At 31.1% G+C, this 19,460-nt stretch overlaps 1 protein-coding gene and 1 long non-coding RNA gene across 3 annotated transcripts; one reads left to right on the top strand and one right to left on the bottom strand.

Moving 5' to 3' along the window:
- The first annotated feature begins 6,436 nt into the window (after positions 1-6,436).
- LOC140438268 (uncharacterized) lies at positions 6,437-8,300 on the top strand. 2 transcript variants are annotated; one of them, XR_011950474.1, is made up of 3 exons: positions 6,437-6,539; positions 6,610-6,702; positions 8,029-8,300. It is a non-coding gene; the product is annotated as an uncharacterized lncRNA (long non-coding RNA). The 2 variants fall into 2 exon arrangements; XR_011950475.1 differs by having other exon boundaries at positions 8,026-8,300.
- On the bottom strand, positions 6,487-18,260 carry LOC140438267 (uncharacterized). Its single transcript, XM_072527961.1, has 3 exons — positions 18,144-18,260; positions 8,519-8,803; positions 6,487-6,681 (listed from the first exon to the last, which is right to left on the bottom strand). Exons 1-3 carry the CDS (start codon positions 18,156-18,158, stop codon positions 6,610-6,612), a joined length of 372 nt encoding a protein of 123 aa, XP_072384062.1. The 5' UTR covers positions 18,159-18,260; the 3' UTR covers positions 6,487-6,609.
- Positions 18,261-19,460: the final 1,200 nt, after the last annotated feature.

Genomic DNA, 19,460 nt, shown 5'->3' with positions numbered 1-19,460 from the left:
AATCAGTTCATAAAATTCGTTAGTGGCTATCAGGTTAAAATAGTCTATAGGTTCATTTCCACTTGGATTCACTTAAAACCCGGCTATAACAGTAAATGGTGTTTCATGACGATGTTGTACTTCTGAAGATCATTTATATTGTCAGCTATTTGCGGTTTATTTTGATTTTGTTGCTCACTAGCAAGTTGAATCAAATTTTGTTTCTATCGGTACATCGGTAGTCCAGTATATTGGGCTACCAGTAGATATTACTTCACCCTTTTGTTCTTTAACAACTGACAATAGTTATTTTCCTTCAGTTGTAGTTAGCCTAGAGCCCCAGTGGTTATTCTTTGCATTTAAGTCGCCACCAATGATGTATCTTTTTCCTAAAGTGTTCATAAACTCTTTATATTGTTGTCTTTTAATGGAGTGTCTAGGAGGACAATATATTGAATTTATTTTTACGGTATGTGTTTTCATCTTCACACATACTGTTGTAGCTTGTATGTGCTCAGTTGCATATTTTAATTTCTCATGATGCAAGATGTTATTTTTAATTATGATAGCGCTTCCTCCTTTAGCTGCATTGTGTTTTTCTGAGGTCCTTTAGCTGAAGTGTGTTTCAGAAATGAGACTAATTTAATTTTCTCAATGCTTGCAACTCGATTTGATATTGTAACACTCCTTTTGCGTTTCACGCCATTATTCGGTGGTCTTTAGCCATTTCTGATTTTCGGAATAGTTCCTTTAGCGCTATGCTCTAGTCGGGCAACTCTGATATCGATTTGAGTTATTTTGTCATCAATCTTGGTGAGTTTTTCCAATATCATTTTTAATGTAATGTCAGTTTTTTTTTCTTGTTGCGATGGTGCATGTCTCCTTACATTCTTTGTTACATCGCTGTAACTTCTATTTTCACTGGCCTCTACCGGTTTTAATTTTTTGCTTTCAATAACTATGGAAGGCTTTTTAGCATTGTCTTTGTTTGTTCTCTCGTCTCTCATTGTTTGTAATTTTTTAGCTACATAACATCCTCGGTAGTTTTCAGGATGGTTTTCTCCACAATGTACACATTTTTGTATTTCTTCTGGATGTTTTTGACAATCTTCAGTAAGATGTTTACCAATACATTTTACACATCTTTGCTTCTTTTTACAGTATTTTCACGTGTGCCCGTAAGCCTGGCATCTTTTACATTGGGAGACTAATCTGGAACTCCTTAATGGCTCGATTTCAACTCGAGCAAGATTGATAGTACATTTTTTAAAGTAAACCAGGTCAAGGACCCATATGCACAACTCTATATAAATGTTTATTAGATTATTTTGTTAAAATTCAGACAGAAGTTACTATTTATTATTATTTATAATTATTTGTTTATATTTTATGAATTGACTATAAAATTAAAGTGATCGGTAAAATTGGAAGCTGACTTTAGAAAAAGACAGAAATTATTAATGATAATAAGAGAAAGTAAGTGAATTAAGAATGAGTTAAATGATCGAATAATTAAATGAGAAAGAGGGTGCAAGTATTTCGAGAGCATATAAATTTATATTTGAAATAATCAGTTCATAAAATTCGTTAGTGGTTATCAGGTTAAAATAGTGTATAGGTTCATTTCCACTTGGATGCACTTTACATGCGGCTATAACAGTAAATGGTGTTTTATGACGATTTCATTCTTCTGAAGATCATATATTGTCAGCTATTTACGATTCATTTTGATTTTGTTGCTCATTAGGCAGTTGAATTAAATTTTGAATTTCAATTAAATCGTCGTCAAGAACTTCATCATCGCTTTCAGTAATATCACTATTATCTTGCCACTTATAGTGACTTCCACTATTCATTACATTATTTAATTATACAATTACAGAAATTATCCCTAGCCAATAAGTAATTTCCGGTAAACTACTATAATTTTTAGCTCGATACGTACCTACTCTGCATAATGAAAACAAAACACGGAACAGTCGATTTGGATATTTGAATTAGAGTTAGATCGACGCGTGCGTAATGACACTCGTCACCCTTGTCAACCTGTAACCTTAACAGCGAGCAACTCTAATTTGCGACCATTTTCCTACAGGCAACCTTATATGATCATATTAAAAAAACTTTTGGGACTTGCAACACCTTCGGGCTGGATGAAGAACGAGTTGTTTGTGGAAGTTATGCGTCATTTCATAAACCATACAAATTCCTCAATCGAAAATCCAACATTGTTCGGTAATCACGAAAGTCATCTTTAAATTGAATGTGTGTATTTAGCCCAATTCAATGGAGTGACTATTTTAACCTTTTCGCCGCATTGCAGTAATAAAGTACAAGAGGCACACTATAACAGAGCTGTCGACTCTTGTCTTATGCACCACCCCGGAGTTCCATTGACCATATACGATATACTATAATGTATTACGAGTGCATTTCAGCATTCAATGACTTCAATTAATATAACATCAGGATTCTGTAAATCGGGTATTTTTCAATAATGATCGGGATGTTTTTGCAGAAAAAGGTTTTCTTCCTAGTTCCGTCACAGATCGGCCTGAATAGTCAACATCTTCAAATGATACTGTCGAATCTCTAGTTTCAGATTCCTGCACAAATGGCAAACATGAGGAAAAGGATCCTACTTCGAATCTTGATACTGTAATAACAACACTTACTATTGACCATGATTCAACGATTTATCGAATCCGAAAAATAGAAAAAAAAAGTGACCAAGCAAAATTTCTGAAAAGCTCATTCTGAATATGATGATGACCTTAATGCTCCAATAACAGGATTCGAAGAAATGAATAGAAATGCAGCCATTGATGACTACGTTCTTGTAAAGTTTGCAAGCAAAAAGTCAGTAAAATCTTTTGTTGGCAAAATTTTGACTAATCTTTCAGATGATTTCAAATGTGAGATCCATTATCTGAGCAGAAATAATAAATCGAACAAGTTCTTTTATCCAAACGTTCCTGAAGATACTAGTGGTTTATCGCAAGACATAGTGATGATTTTACGTCTACCAGTGTTATATGGAAAAACAAAGAGGCAAAATAATTGTGTTTAGTTCGAACTGCATTTTGGAGCACTACATGTTCAATGAACGATGTCTCATAGTGTCTCAGTGTGGACCACTGTGGGACACAGTGAGACGACACTTTGCAACGTTAAAAAGATTTTTTTTACACTTATGTTTTCAAGTTCAAATATATTTCTGTTGTGTATTTTTGTAAAATAAAGGCCAATTTACAGGATTATTTGTTGATTTTCGATATATATATAGAAAAAGTTGTAAAAAAATCTCGAAAAATATCGTTATTAAATATTTTTATTGGCACTTGGAATGATTATGTCACAAATTTCAGAGAGCTGGAAGGAATATATTCTAAGACCTATTAAAAAACCTGGCAAATCAGAAAATTGCTGTAGTTCATATAGACCAATACCTATCCCTAGCTTCTTGCTTCCTAAAGACGTTAAAATGATTAATAAAAAATAGAATTGCACATTGGCTAAAGCAATAACCTCAAAATCTCAGTATGTATCTCGAAAATCAAAATCAACTCAAGATGCTATAACTTCCTTAGTGTCATCTATACTAATAAATTTTATTGATAATGCGTATACTATGGCTGCTTTTTTAGATATTTCTTCTGCATTCGATACCCTTAACTTGGACATTATGTATAACAAGCTATTAGATATCTCTAAAACAGAAATTTGCATTTTCACCAGAAAACATCAAACAGTAGGTCAAAGTCAATTTCCTATTAAAAATTGTGTAAAATATCCCGGTACTTTTTTAGACAGAAAACTTTTATGGAAGGACCACATCCATCAAGTCATAAAAAAGTCTGAAAATGCAATGAATATTCTTAGAGCCTTTTGTAGAACTAATTGGAGTGCCGATTCAAATGTAGCACTTTTATTTTAGCGTACTATGATTCGTCCTATTTTCGATTACAATTGCCATTTGTATGGAACTGCCGCATACACACATTTAAATAAATTAGAAAACCAAAAAAATAAATGCCTTCGGCTTTGTCTTGGATATTTGAATTATACACCCGTTAATTTAAGGGAAGTTGAGGCGATAGAACCAACCCTGAAATTTCAACGGAAGTTTTTAAGTGATAAATTCATTACTAGAGTCATAGGAAAAAATACAAACTATCTATATGATATTCATATGTTATCAATTTTAGATCAAACTTATAAATATTGGACAAAGAAAAAATGTTCCCTTCTGATAATTTTTAGACTTTAGTTGTTTCAAGTTTCTGTATTATAGGTGCCATTATATTATCACATCAATCGTATTTAGACTTTAGAGGAAGTTTTTTGGTAAGTACCGTATGTACTGTAAGTATTTTACGGTAGAGTTTTAGTCTACGCATATATCATCACCATCACCCAGCCCTTTGCGTCCAACCTCCAACCCAGCACTTTTCTTGAGATCGTCAGTTCAACGAGTAGGGAATCTTCCTCTACTTCTTTTGTCTAATCTCGGCCTCCACTCAAGCAATCTCTTTGTCCAACTTTCATCACTGATTTGGGCTACGTGTCCGGCCAAGTTCCATTTCAGTAACTGTTATCATATATCATATGTTACCATTCGGAAACTCTTGTTCTTCATCCTACGTCTAATTCAACGCCTATACAGATCACGACATTGTTTTATTGACCATACACAATGGCATTCGCTGTGACATGTTACACGTTTCCACCTCTATATTTATTTCACAGTAGGTACGAATTGTCGTCATTGTCACATTGACATTAAAAATTTCAAACGAAGTTCTTAAAGAATAAACAAATAATTAATAAAATGCCTATTACGTTGTATACCGTCCAAGAAAAAGTGCAACTTGTAACATGGTACTTTCAGGGTCATTCGATATGCGAAGTAATTGATTTATTTATTGTTGCCTTCGAAAATAGACCTTCACCAAGTGTTACAACAGTTAAAAATACCATTAAACATTTTCAAACTTTGGGATGTGAAAACAGTTGTAAAAAGTGTCATGAAGGTAATGAACCACGTGTTAGACCTGTCGATGACGAGGGTCAAAACAGGGATATTGATATTTGTGCTGTGGAAGCTAGTAAACCCTGCAATAGTGTACAAATTGCTAGGAAAGTTAACGTGAATGCTCGAACTGTCCAGCGAGTTCTCAAAAGGAATGGGTATTACTGTTTTAAGATACAACCAACACAAGAAAATGTACACTTTTTAAAAAATATTTTATTTTCTGACGAAGCTTCATTTTCATTAGATAAAAAACAATCCATCCGTAACAAGGTATTAGTCTCGGAAAAATAAGCACCTCGGTGTTGTAGTGCGAACGCAGCATCCGCAAAAGTTAAATGTTTGGACTGGGATGTTAGGCGACCATATTGTCGGTCCATTTTTTATCGATGGAAACCTAAACGGGCCCAAATATTTACAACTTTTACAGAACGAGATCATTCCGGCAGTTCGACGCCTTTCCGTTCATTTTCAGGAGGTTTATTTCCAACGGGATGGGTGTTCAACTCACAACCCTAGAGCAACTATTGACTTCCTCCATCAAACGTTTCCTAATCGACTGATAAGTACACGTGGTACAATTAAATGGCCCGCTAGACCCTGTGACTTAGCGACTAACGATTTCTTTTTTTGGGGTTTTCTCAAAGAAAACATTTATAGGCATCGGTTTTAAGGGGCCACAAACCTAGTCGAATTAAGGGCAAAAATACTTCATTTCTCTGCAAGCATTACACCAGCCCTACTCCAAAATATGAGGACAAATCTGCATGACAGATTTGGTTACTGTTTAGCACAAGGAGGTGGAATATTTGAACCCTTAATTAATTAATCTGCTTTCCTAATTTTTATCTTTTGTTAGGTACATTTTACGAAGTTTGTAGGTTCTTAATTAAGTACTATTTTTATAAAATATTAATTAAAATCCTTTGTAAAAGGTATATATTTATATTAATATTAATAGGTATAAATATATACCTTTTACAAAGGATTTTAATTAATTTTTTAATATATGGTATACAGCCAAATACAGGAACGTAGATTCCTTGTGGATACTATTTTTATGTTTAAGTTTGGAAGAATTTGATTGCTTTTTTTATTTAAAAGTACAAACGATTCTTATTCTGATTTTTTTTCTTCTTTCTTGTCTTATTATTATAAGCTTTGTCCATAAAATTGTTACAATTTTCAGTAACAATAAAGCATATTACTTATTTACTTACTTATTTATTTGTATTGCTATTAAGGCTAAAATATAACCAAAAAATTAGTTTTAGAGCATTATAATAAATATACTCTAGAGATGGGATTGCAATAAATCTTAATTCCTATGGTCAACAAAACAATGTCGTTATCTGTATACATTTACTTATATTCTGATAAGATTCTGATTTAAGACCGAAAATGTTAAACATTCAAGTCATCTAACGGTTAGGTATGTAGGCGGAGTTCACAAATCACAAAACAATTAATTGCCAACTTTTTATTAAATTTTCTGTGCATAAAATATAACACTCTGTGTAATAAATAGGTAACAAAAATAATTAATATCTACATGAATTACATTATTAAGGCACTAAATTAAATAATTACGTTTTAAGCTAATGGAATCCATGATGGTAAAGGGGAAGGGGCGCTGCTACTTTCAAAATTGGTGGATGAGCCACTATCGTCTAAAAAAGAAAACACAATAGGTAAATAAACTATAACTAGTCTTAATTTCTAAAGTTCACCAAAAGTTGATCCAGTTTATAAGAAGTAATGACATATGACTCTGAATTTTTATTACATAGCTGCGATTGTAGATTTTAGATTTAAAGGGAGTCGATTGGTTTCGTAGACTTTTCCAAACTGCGACCTGTAAGGTAAAATCCATAAAGTACGTCGTAAAAAAATTTGGACTTTTTAATATTCTCCCGCCCGTTTGCCTGATCGGTTATATTCCATAGTGATTAAAAAAAAATCAATTATATCTCTGGATTTTTAAAAATTAACTATAAAACTTTATTTACGAATGTATCATAAGAAAAATAATAATAATTAGAAAGATTAATAATTTAATTGAAATTCACCAAACGACGCGACGTCGGTTATGCACTCATGCCACACCTCACACCTGTCGTAGACTACTGTAATGAGCTAAGTCCCCCTCCCTCTTCTCTACGGTCTAATTTATGGATGTTCCCTAAGACATTTTGTATATACCCCACATCTATATTTAGTTCAATAGATCCGAAAAGTATGTCCAGGGCCAGTAATCTCTCGAGGAATAGAAATTTGTTTTCTTAATTACTCTTTTTTTTTCTTTTTTTTTCATTCATGCCTTTATTTTATTTATTTTTTCAGCAATAGTATAATTAGTTTAAAAATGTTTGTACTATCTTCACTTAATAGTACATTTAAGCTTAATGCATAAAGTTTAATGGACTATTTAAACCTGCTCCCAGCAATTCTTGAGGCAGCAAATTTAAGGGACAGTTAAATAATATGTGATTTAGATCAGCTATGGTAGTACAAAACACACATCTGCCCGTTGGGAGAACTCCGATTTTGTGTAAATGCTTCGGAAAATATCCATAATCTACTTTTAATCATAGGATAGTCGATACTCTATTTTTACTTAGTGCAACAACTTTGTAAAATTGGTTAACAGTCACTGTTGGTTGTAATTTAAAGAAATTAGTACCTGTAGTTTCACCGAACTGAGTCCAATGTGTATCCCATTTAAATTTAATATGCTGTTAAATAGATGCAATATCACATGTGTTAAATCCTACAATCAATATGTGAGTGCTTTAGTGGATTTTTAGCTATTCAATCTGCAGTAGGTACTATTGCCCAATATATCTGCATTTACCCTTAACCCATACGAATTTAACATCATTACTGTAACTGTTAAAACATTTTTAATATGAATATATTGTGATAATGAAACGTCAAAATAAAAATATTGTTACGATAAATATGACTCATATTTAACCTGTAAACATGTTATTATTCTAATAAGAATTTTCTAGTAGTTTCACTAACGATAAAACCGGTCTTCTTCTATGCCGTTCGAGACAGTTCAGGGGTCAGCACAAGTCAATATCCGTCCGCTTCGAAGGGACTCCAGAACAACGATTAATAAATATATATAGAGGAATTTTCATTGTGTTAGTTAGTCTGAATAATAATATCGAGTCGAGTTTTGAAATGTAACGCGCGTATTGTCGGGAATATAAATTGTAATCAATGTTGTAAATAAATTATATAATTGTAGTGTAAAATAAATTAGTGTAATATTGTATAAATAAAGACTTTAATAAACTAAGTGTTAGAATATTTTTATAATAAATAAAGTTAATAAATTAGATTAATAAACTTAGTTCAATATTTTCAACTAAAATTGTTAACTCTCATTAAAGATAGTAAATATAAGAGGTATAGTCACTTTTTTTATAATGTATATATGTATAACATTTCTTTTAACTTTATACCAATCTAAATCGTAAATTTTAATATACATACCTTAACCACCGGATGCGCTACATGATAACTAACAACGCTTGCATGACTTGTAGCAGGTACAATTGTTTTAACTACTGGAATAGGTGCTACTGTTTTAATTATAGGAGCTGGAGCTATAAGGGGAGCATGAGCTATAAGGGGAGCATGAGCTAGAAGCGGTGCATGTGCAATAAGTGGAGCTTTGATGATAGGTTCGTGTATTATTGGCGGAGAATATAAATCAAGACCATGAAAACCATATCCGGGAGCAGCTGATGCATAGGTAACAAACAAACTGGCAAATATCTAAACAAAAAAAAACGTTTTAGGTCATTATCTTAACAAAATTTTAAGCTACTGAAGAGTATAGAGATTCTTTTGTTAAAGTTAATTTCATATAATCAAATGATTTATATTTAAATAAAGTCGTCAAAGGAATGCACTCCAAAATGCTGACAACAAAATTTAAGAATACAGTAATATTCCGAATTTTCGCGATAGGTGGGACCGGGCGAGAACCGCATAAGTCGAATTCGCGTAAGTTGGAGTATAATTTTAAATTATTTTTAATTGGGACCAGAAACTAAAAAATAGCAATTTACACAAAAAATCTTTCTTCCATATCTTGCTCTTGGTCGTACATTTTCTATGAGTTCTTCAATTATTGTCAGCTTCTGATTTTGGGAATCTAACAGTTCTTGAACATTATCACTATCCACTTCTAAATTGATTTGCATAACGATATCAACAACTTCTTTAACCGCATTACAATTTCCTTAGGCTGTGGCGTACATTTCACCTTAGTATCAGTAATGAAAATAAAAAAGGACACAGTGTTTTCCAGACGTCATTTAACGTTTGTTGTGAAATTGTAGCTATTCCAAGATTGTTCAACGATTTTCGTTGCATCTAATACGTTGAACTGTTTTCCGCCACTCACGTTCCAGCGCCGCAGTACGATTTTGTCGAATGCTACAAAATTGAACGTAATTTGATTGTGAATTTGCTCCATTCGACCAAATCCGCGCGATATGAAGGCAGACCAGTCTGCAGTCAACGACAAAATCGTACGACTGCAAAAAATCATTGCTGGTAAATTTCGAAAACGGCTTATAGCTAGAAGTTTTTTTGACATTTATAAAGAACAAGAGTGTTTTTGGAAAATAAAATCGACATCATATCATGATAAAACTGCTAGAAAAAAAGCTGTGATTATTTTGGTTGCTAAATTTCAAGAAGTGAAAGCGGATACAAATGAAGAGTTGGTAAAAAAGAAAATTAATAATTTTAACATGTAACAAAAGATAATTAAAATTATCTGGATATAATCGCAATTCTTTTAATAAATGTACGTGATAGTATGTATGTCTTTTCAGCAACCAATCTTTGCACCACCACCTACGTTTCTTGTATTTCTTTCGTTTATACAAAGAGCAAGAGCTGCTAAAAGTATATCGTTATCTGACATGTTTCTGATTTGAAAGTATAACTCATACTGCGAAAGTATGTGTGTGTTCCCATCCGATTTTCAACAGTATTGTACCCTAATTGTACTGCAATTGCATTCGAAAAAATCGTACTGCGCCGTTGGAACGTGAGTGGCAGGGCAGAGAACTCGTTATATTTTCTTATACCTCATTTAAATTATCGTCTTCTATAATAAGCTTTGAATGTTTTAGTGACTCCGAACATGTACATTGGCTCAGTTATGGTGGGGGGGGGGGGGCGGGAGGTAAGTTAATCGATAATTGAGAGATTCTGTGACGCTCAATATTATATGAATCGACGAGATTTGAAAATCGCGTAAAACTCCAGGTTCGCGTAAGTCTAGGTAGCGTAAGTCGAGGTATTACTGTACTATATTTTAAAATGTGTAAAAAATCTGAAAATTGTCAGTTTATTAAAGGCAGCTTAGGTTAAGTTACACTTTTGTTTTATCACGGTATAATATAAATATGAATTGCTCTTAATCTTGATTTTATATTTAAATGACAAAATATTAGGAAATTATTTTTATAAATTACCTTTTTATTTGGGTATGACAGGTATTTTCATACCTTTCATCAGACAACATCGTTCTGATTGCTAATAATTCTGCAGATCTACAAGAACTTACAAGCGACCTAAATGCAGCTAACAATAAAGTTGGCCTAAAAATAAACTTTGCCAAAAAAAAAACATATAAAATGAGATAATGGATAAAAATGTAATAAGAAGAAGAACTGCACTTGAGACAGTAGAAGAGTATGCGAATGAAACTGGCTTAAGCATCTTTTCGTAAAAATGCTGTAACATTCAAATTCAGAATGTCACTCCAGATAAAGATAAGAGTATTCGATCAGTATATACTACCAATCATGGCATACGGCTGCGGTCACTAAAGAAAGAGATAATAGCGAAACTCAAAGCCTCTAAAAGGTCATAATAGCGATGCATGTAAGATATAACATAAAGAGATCGTAAAAGAATATAATGATTCAGACAGATATAATCCCCAAAATCAAATGACTAAAATGGCAGTGGGGGGACATTTAGCGAGAAGAACTAACAATTCCATTCGAATTAAATTGTGGTATCCAAGAGACATCAAAAGATCAAGGCGACGTCCAAACTTAAGATGGAACTATGACATAAAGAAACAAGCATGTACAACATAGAACAGAGAAGCGAATACCAGAAAATCGTGGGCAGAACTGAAGAACGACTATGTAAGGGAAGCTACACCATAATCTGTAGAATACGCTGAAAATGATGAAGATGATGATAATATATATTTATGTATAAGTATATTATATAAATTAATAACAATGTTAAAATATTCACAAAACTAACATTATTTAACACTAAATATTAAAAAATAATAAAATATTTTATTATTTAGTAGATACTAAATAGATCGATAGTTTGATTAGTGTCAAAATTACAGAGAAATTTAAGTTTTAAATGTGGCTATATACATAAAAAAATTGTAGTGAAAAAGAATATGAAAATAGGAGAAATATGAAGCCTAGCTTCAGGACTAACTGACAGACAATGGAGTTGGGATGTTTACATTGTAAAAATGACGGGCATTTTATCCCTCATGTTTCTTCCCCCGTGTTTCTTCCGACCCGAATGGCTATTAGGTTTCCGAGGGCAAACGGGTCACTATATTTCCTTCTACTACAAACCCTAGGAAGGCAACAGGAAACCACCTAGAGCCTTAGCTTCCCAAGAAACAATCATGGAAATGGCTGATAAATACAACGGCCTCGAGTACGGGCGCTCTCTAAGAATCTCCCTATCAGCAAGAAGCGTAAATACATTTTCTGATGAAAAACAAAATATAGGTACAAGGAATGTAAGGAGCATGTACGAACCAGGAAAGATTCACAACACTATAAAAGAAATGAAGCGCCTAGATATAAGTTTAATTGGAATAAGTGAAATGAGATGGCCAGGGTTTGGCAAAGTAACTGTAGACGATTACATTGTATACTTTTCAGAAGAAGACAGTTAAAAATACAAAAATGATTTAGCAATAATTGTAACGAAGGAAACAGATAAAGCTGTAAAAAATGTTTTCCTATTTTCAGACAGGATACTACTGTTACAAATACAAACAAAAACGATAAATGTGAATATATTACAAGTATATGCACCCACACAAGACTATGAAGAAGAGGAAATTGAAAAATTCCATCATTATTTCGGAAAAGTATTAAACACGACCTCAATATTGTCATGGGCGATTTTAATTCGAAGATTGGCGAAGGAGAACAGGAAGATATTACCGAAAATATGGTCTCAAAATACGAAATGAAAAAGGAGATATTTTGGCATCTTTTTGTGAAGAAAAGCAACTAGTCATAACAAACAGAACTTTCAAACTTTCAAAGCGTCATATTTACACCTGGAGATCACCAGCAGATACACCTGAACGTGTGGTTCGTAACCAAATAGACTTTATATGTATCAATAAAAGATACAGAAATTCAGTATTAGGTTAAAACATATCCAAGAGCAGATGTACCAACAGATCACAATATTCTGGTAGGAAAAATAAAACTGAGATTGAAAAAAAGTTACAAAGACTAAAATAAGCAAACAGTTACAATTTATAGAGAAAATATGTCAAATTATATCGTAAAACAAGAAATAACCAGTGTATTAAAACAAAAAATAAAGTTGACATCGAGTAACGATGAAAGTACTGAGGAAACCTGGACAAAAATTGAAGATATATTAAAGACTGTTCAAAAAACAAAATTAAGTGCAGTAAAAACAAAATGCAAACAAGGATGAATGACAAAAGAAATACTGAGACGCACTGACCAAAGAAGAAGAATCAGAAATAAAGATAAAAACAAATACAAGAGGATTCACGTAACAATCAGATGTTACCAGCTGAAAGACGCGAATTATAAAAGATAAAGTAAAATAGAAATAGGGCGCAACGACACTGGCTTGACAAGTGATAATATGTATATTATTATGTATCTATCGATGCATACTTTATTATAATAATACAAGATACCACTGCAGGATCACTACGTTCATAACGTAGTTCATTAAACTCACATTTTTACCATTATTTAAAATTAATTCAATTAATATTAATTAGTTTTTGACAAATATTTTATTTCGGTAATTTATTTTTTAAATAGAACACGCTGCTCATGACGTATATGCATGGTTTTTATATCAAATTAAAGCTAATTTTTTTCTTAATATGATGATATTTTCCTGAGAAAAAATGGTCGAAAATTAGGGTTCCAGCTGTTAAAAACGCGAGGTATCAAAGATAAAGTAAAATAGAATTAGGGCGCAACGACACTGGTTTGACAAGTGATAATATGTATATTATTAAATATCTATCAACGCATGCTTTAAAAACTGACAAAACTGACACTTCGAAGCAGTAGGGTTTTGCGCTAGCAGTCTTTTATTTTATCTTTGATACCTCGCCTTTTTAACAGCTGGCAACCCTAATTTTCGACCACTTTTTTAGGCAAACTTATGTAGTTATATTAAGAAAAAATTAGCATTAATTTGATATAAAAAACATGCATATACGTCATGAGCAGCGTATTTTATTTAAAAAATAAATGAACAAAATAAAATTTTTGTCAAAAAATAATGACTAATAATTAAAAATATTTGCGGCAACTTTTTAACTAATAACCTATTATGAATATACTGTCCTAATTTTAAAATGTATATAAAAATATGAGTTTGATGAACTACGTTATGAACGTAGTGATCCGACAATGGTATCTTAAGTTATTAAAATCTCAGACAACTAACACTTCAAACCAGCAGCATTGCGTGCTAGCTGTTTTTTATTTTATTTTTGATACCTCGCTGTTTTAATAGCTGAAACCCTAATTTTTGACCATTTTTCTCAGGAAAACTTATATCAGCATATTAAGAAAAAAAATTGCTTAATTTGAAATAAAAAGCATGCATATACGTCATGAGCAGCGTATTTTCTTTAAAATATAAATGAACGAAATAAAATTTCTGTCAAAAAATAATGACTATTAATTGACTTAAAAATATTGGCGGCAACTTTTTGACTGGTAACCTATTATTAGTGTGTTCTCCTAATTTAAGATGTATATACAAATGTGAATTTGATTAACTACGTTATGAACCTAGTGATCCTAGGCTAAAAACAAAATTAGCTACACGCATTCACATAATTGTCATCAGCTATCCCTCAAATACCTTGCAGAACTCCTAAATACCTGTATAAGATTTTTTCAGCTTTTTTTCTTGACTGTAGTAGAATAGTCTAATGTGAAAAACTGTGAAAAATCATTAATCACGTGAAAATCTTATACATATAATTTAAAGAATCCAAAAGGTACATGAGGAGTAGGTGATCAGAAATCCATGAAGACGTACAGCTGATTTTCCTTTGTTTTGTAGATCATAAAAAGTCCTATAAATTTGAATTATGGCTATTAATGAATTATTACAGTGTATATTAACTGTACTTGCCCAAACAGTGAATCTACAGGTATTTTCTAAATTGCAATTCATTGTTTAAGGCTTCAGTTTAAACAGTTTAAAAAAGATTTTTTATTTTATAAATATTTATAATAACGTTGATATTTTTTAAAATCATATTTCCATTATTTATTAACATTAAAAGTTAAAAATTGAATGTATTCTAAATAAAGATCTAAATTTTATAATCCACCTTATAGATGATGCAATATAAAGTGAAGGAGTAAAAAGTTATAACCCGTTAAAGTGATGGTACTCGTAAAATACCGCCACGGAAGGGGGAAACCGTCCAAGCTCCATTTTTTAGAATGGAACTTCAAATTGACGAGCGCTGGCAAAATTTGCAATATTTCGGTTTCTATGGCAGGTAGAACCTTTATTTTTTTAAACTGCGGTAATTCAACAAAATAATAAGAATTGTGCTAATTTCACCTTTCGGGAAATCTTCGAAAAATAAATAAATAAATGTTTCCATAAAAAAATTATTGAATTTTACTATTATTTCGTGAGTTTTATTGATGTATAATATTTATATAAATATATAATAATTATTATAAATTATTACAATATATATATATATATATATATATATATATATATATATTATATATATTATATATATATATATATATATATATATATATATATGTATATATATATATATATATATATATTATATATATATATATATATATATATTATATATATATATATATATATATATATATATATATATATATATATATATATATATATATATATATATATAAGAGAGGTTCCTACAGCCTTTGCCGCTTCTCGCATTTCGACCGCCATCGTTTTCTGTCCATCCATTCGTCTTCTTTGATGGCTCTATCTCTCACTATGTGCCGAACATTTTCTTCCCAGGCAACTGAAGGCCTTCCCCTTCTTCTTTGTTGTGGTATGTAATTTAAAACTTTCTTTGGCCATATATCTTCATTCATTCGCTTGTCTCCTTGTTATCCCCTTTCAATTCTGTCTACACTGGAATATACAGTATTTGTCCTCCTTCTAATATCTTCATTTCGGATATGATCTTTCTTTTTCTATCTTTTTTCGTGATCTGCCAAACTTCTGCCACATAAGTCATAATAGGCTCTACCAAGGTTCGATCTTCATCTTCAGATTTAGACAGCGCATAATATTTTCTAATAGTTTAATAAGAACATCAGCATAAAAAAAAACCAAAAACAAAAAAAAAAAAAACGAGAAGAACATAGTAAGTGTGTATAGTGTTTGTGTTTAAATAGAATAGAATAGTACAATGTTTTGTTACATCAAACATTATTTTTATTTTGTTTTTATAGAATTTTATTTTGTTTTATAGGATTTTATTTTGTTTTGTTTTATACTGTTTAAGTGTTTTGTTCATTTTATTTAATAAAACAATATGGCTCTTGGCGAACACCCATTTAAAAAAAGTAACGCGCCACAAGACATACCTCTGGGGTGGTGTGAAAACTGTCTTAAAATTTGTTTTAAAAAAATTTCATTGTGTAACTCTTTAAGGACGGGTCACGTCAAAAGAGGTTTTGGCGTAACATCCGCGACAGCCGGCTGGTATCAGTAAGCTTTCTGCAAAATTACTTGTTTTTTATAGCTTTTTGTTTGTGGCATTCTGTATTTTTAGGGGAATGTAGGGAATGAGCCACAAAATATTTATTCATATGTTTATTTACTGACGTTTCGATCTCTATATCCAGAGACCGTTTTCAATTATACAAATGATAGTAATATTTATTTTCTATGGCTTTTTGCTTATCGTTCTGTATTTTTAGAAATAATGTTGGGAATAAGCCACAATATATTTATTCAAATGTTTAATTTACGGACGTTTCGATCTCTATAAAGAGACCGTTTTCAAACATACAAATGACAGATATATATATATATATTTTTCTATAGCTTTTTGTTTGTGGCATTCTGTATTTATAGGGAGAAGGTTGGAAATAAGCCACAATATATCTATTTACATGTTTAATACACTAACGTTTCGATCTCTATTCCGTTTTTAAAGATAGAAAAAAAAGAAAGTAAATAATATAAGATTATAAAAATATATAATAATAAACAAATAAAATAAATATAACTATCATTTATATCTTTGAAAGCGGTCCTTGGATATAGAGATCGAAACGTCAGTAAAAACTTGTAAATAAATATATTGTGGCCTATTTCGAACATTAATATTTGAAAAATAAAATATAATTAACGTTAAAATAAAAGTGAGTGTACGACACTGGATTTTCATACGTCTTTCCGCATTTCTGCGCCTTTAAACGATGAATCACTCTCCCAAATAGTGAAATTATAGCATACACATGACAACTTAGATATTTTCAATTTAATTGTAATATAGAGGTCGTATTGAATTTACTTCCGTCCTCTAGAAATTTTTGGTACAGCTGATTTCCCTCGTTTCAACGAGTCAGCCATTGGTATACCAAGCGCCTTTTAAATGCAAATTTTACAACAATAAAGGGTTTTCACCTTTATAACAGAGGCTTTAGCCTTCCAATCTTTTTTAATGTGTTTTGTGTCGACGATCACTTTTCCATGAGGTATTTGTAACCTATAAGACGTAAGTTTTTAATCATTATAATTATTGTAAAAAACAAATTTGTCTTAAAATATTGTTCCTTCTAGGAAGCTCTGAAGATGAAATGTTACATGCCTAAAGTAGTAAGCTGATTTTAATAAAAAATTTTACACACTTACAAGTTTTTTAAGAACATACACCTATTGCCAGTTTCATCTATATTTTAGAAGTGTGTACAAGTCATAGTCGTTTTCCAACTTATTAAGTATACATAATTTATTGCCAATAAAATGTTAAAATATTGGTTAAAAGAAAGTTAACATAGAAAATTATGAGTGACAACGTTAATTATTCTTCGAATCTTCGAATCTATCGAAAATAAAAGAAAACGAATTATTCAGTCAATTGGGGGGGGGGGGGGATGGTACAGGCGCTCATGAGCATTAACACGAAAAAATCTATATGACAATAATAATAGCCCAAATGTTAAATATGGTAATATCTGTTTAAAAGTAAATATATTTTTTATATTAATAGTGATATAAAAAAAGTTCATTAGAGTTTAGAGTGTAAAAACTTGTGTGTATAAACTTACAAACAAATAATTATACAAGTACTGAGAATTTACCAAAAACAATTTATCCGGAAATAGAAATAACAACGCTAATATTCTACAAAAAATACAGGATTACTAAGGTAGGACATGCATAAATATATAAAATACTAACATAGTCAGTCGAAACTAGAGGATGGTCAGTCCAACAAAAATAAAAGTGGTATTAACCAATAGACGAATTCAGTTAAAAACAGAACTAGAGATACGAGAACACCTGAAAGATGAAGAACATGCTATGATGTGAACATGAAAACGTCACACGGAAGATATCATGTCTATAACATGGACCATAATCTGCAGTTAAATTAATAAAAACCTATTCAATCTGATGATTATGAATATGATGTGATATTAATGCTAAATAGATATGCGGACAGCAAAAGCTGAAACTAGAGGTTTATATTCTGACACAATTAAGAAGAGCTTGCTTTTATATTAGATTTTCATAAATTTGAATTCATGAGATTTTAACTTACCATCAAAAGCATCATTTTATTCTTAAACTATTCACAATAAATACAAAAGGTAAAACTGATATATAATAGAAAGAAGCGACTGAGAACTATCCTTCCTTGGTGGTGTTTTTATATTGTCCGACAAAGCCATTGCATTGATCTCGATCTCGATTCATTGGGCAATGATACTTAATGGTCTTCAGCAGGCCGTCATGCATTCCCATAAACTACAAGCATTTTCATTGATACCTAATAAATTCCACCAAACTATCACTTATAAACTTTTTTAAAAGAAAAGTTGTTTGAAACATAATACGATATATAAAACAATAAACACATAATAATCATATTGTACACTGTGATAAAGATTGTTCGGAGGAATTATCAAATATTGTAGGAGAATTCAGTCATAAGGCAATTAAAAAAATGTTAGGAAAATAAAAATGAAGCAAAGAATAAGGTAAAACTACCTAATTAAAATTGAAATTCTTTTGTAAATACGTTTAAGTTGGTTAAACTTAATACAGCGGCGCGTATGTATTCTAAAAAGAAATTTATTAGGCCATTTTTTATGTATAAATGGTGGGGTGACATGTACTAGCTTTTGTTTTAGTCAGTTCGATTTATAAAGCGACGCAATTAGTTCGAGAGCGGTCGCCAATCTTTAGTGTTTTAGGTAAGTATTGAGAAGTTCATTGGTTACAATATTTGCTTGCAAATTATTACAGAAAATATCTTTTCATCTACATGCGGTAGTTTGTTCTTTAGAAATGGTTAATAGTTGTATTGTTTATAAAACACTTTAGTTTTTGGGCCAAAACAAAGTAGAATTTACAAAAATAGATTAGGCTGGTATCAGGGCACAATTGTACAACAAGGAATATATTCTTTTAAAAAAATATTACCAAAAACGTACCATAAAATCCGTCCCATACTTTCTTTTCTATAAAAGCAAAAAAGGAAGTTTACAACTATGAAAGTCAGGTAGTTATTTCTAATTTTATTTTATTAATAAATATATAATATATTTTAATTTATATAATATATTTTATAATATAATAAATTTATATTATATATTTTATTATATTTCGCATGTGACCTAATTTCAACCTAACCCAAATTTTTCCGGACATGTTATCTACAAAAAAGACTAAATTGTACACGTTTGATTTTTTTTTCTAGAATCATGGTCAGTACTAAAAAGCCTAAGCCAATGCAAAAATAATACTCACAAGAGCAACTGGATCGGGTCCTAAAGGACATATAAAGTGGCATTTCTGCCTATAAAGCATACAAGGTCTTTGGTAGATCAAAAAGTACATTGAAAGATTTGAATGC

This window comes from Diabrotica undecimpunctata, chromosome 4 (genome assembly GCF_040954645.1).
Source record: "Diabrotica undecimpunctata isolate CICGRU chromosome 4, icDiaUnde3, whole genome shotgun sequence".
In the NCBI taxonomy this organism is placed as follows: Eukaryota; Metazoa; Arthropoda; class Insecta; order Coleoptera; family Chrysomelidae; genus Diabrotica; species Diabrotica undecimpunctata.
This window is presented reverse-complemented; position numbering and strand designations above follow the sequence as displayed.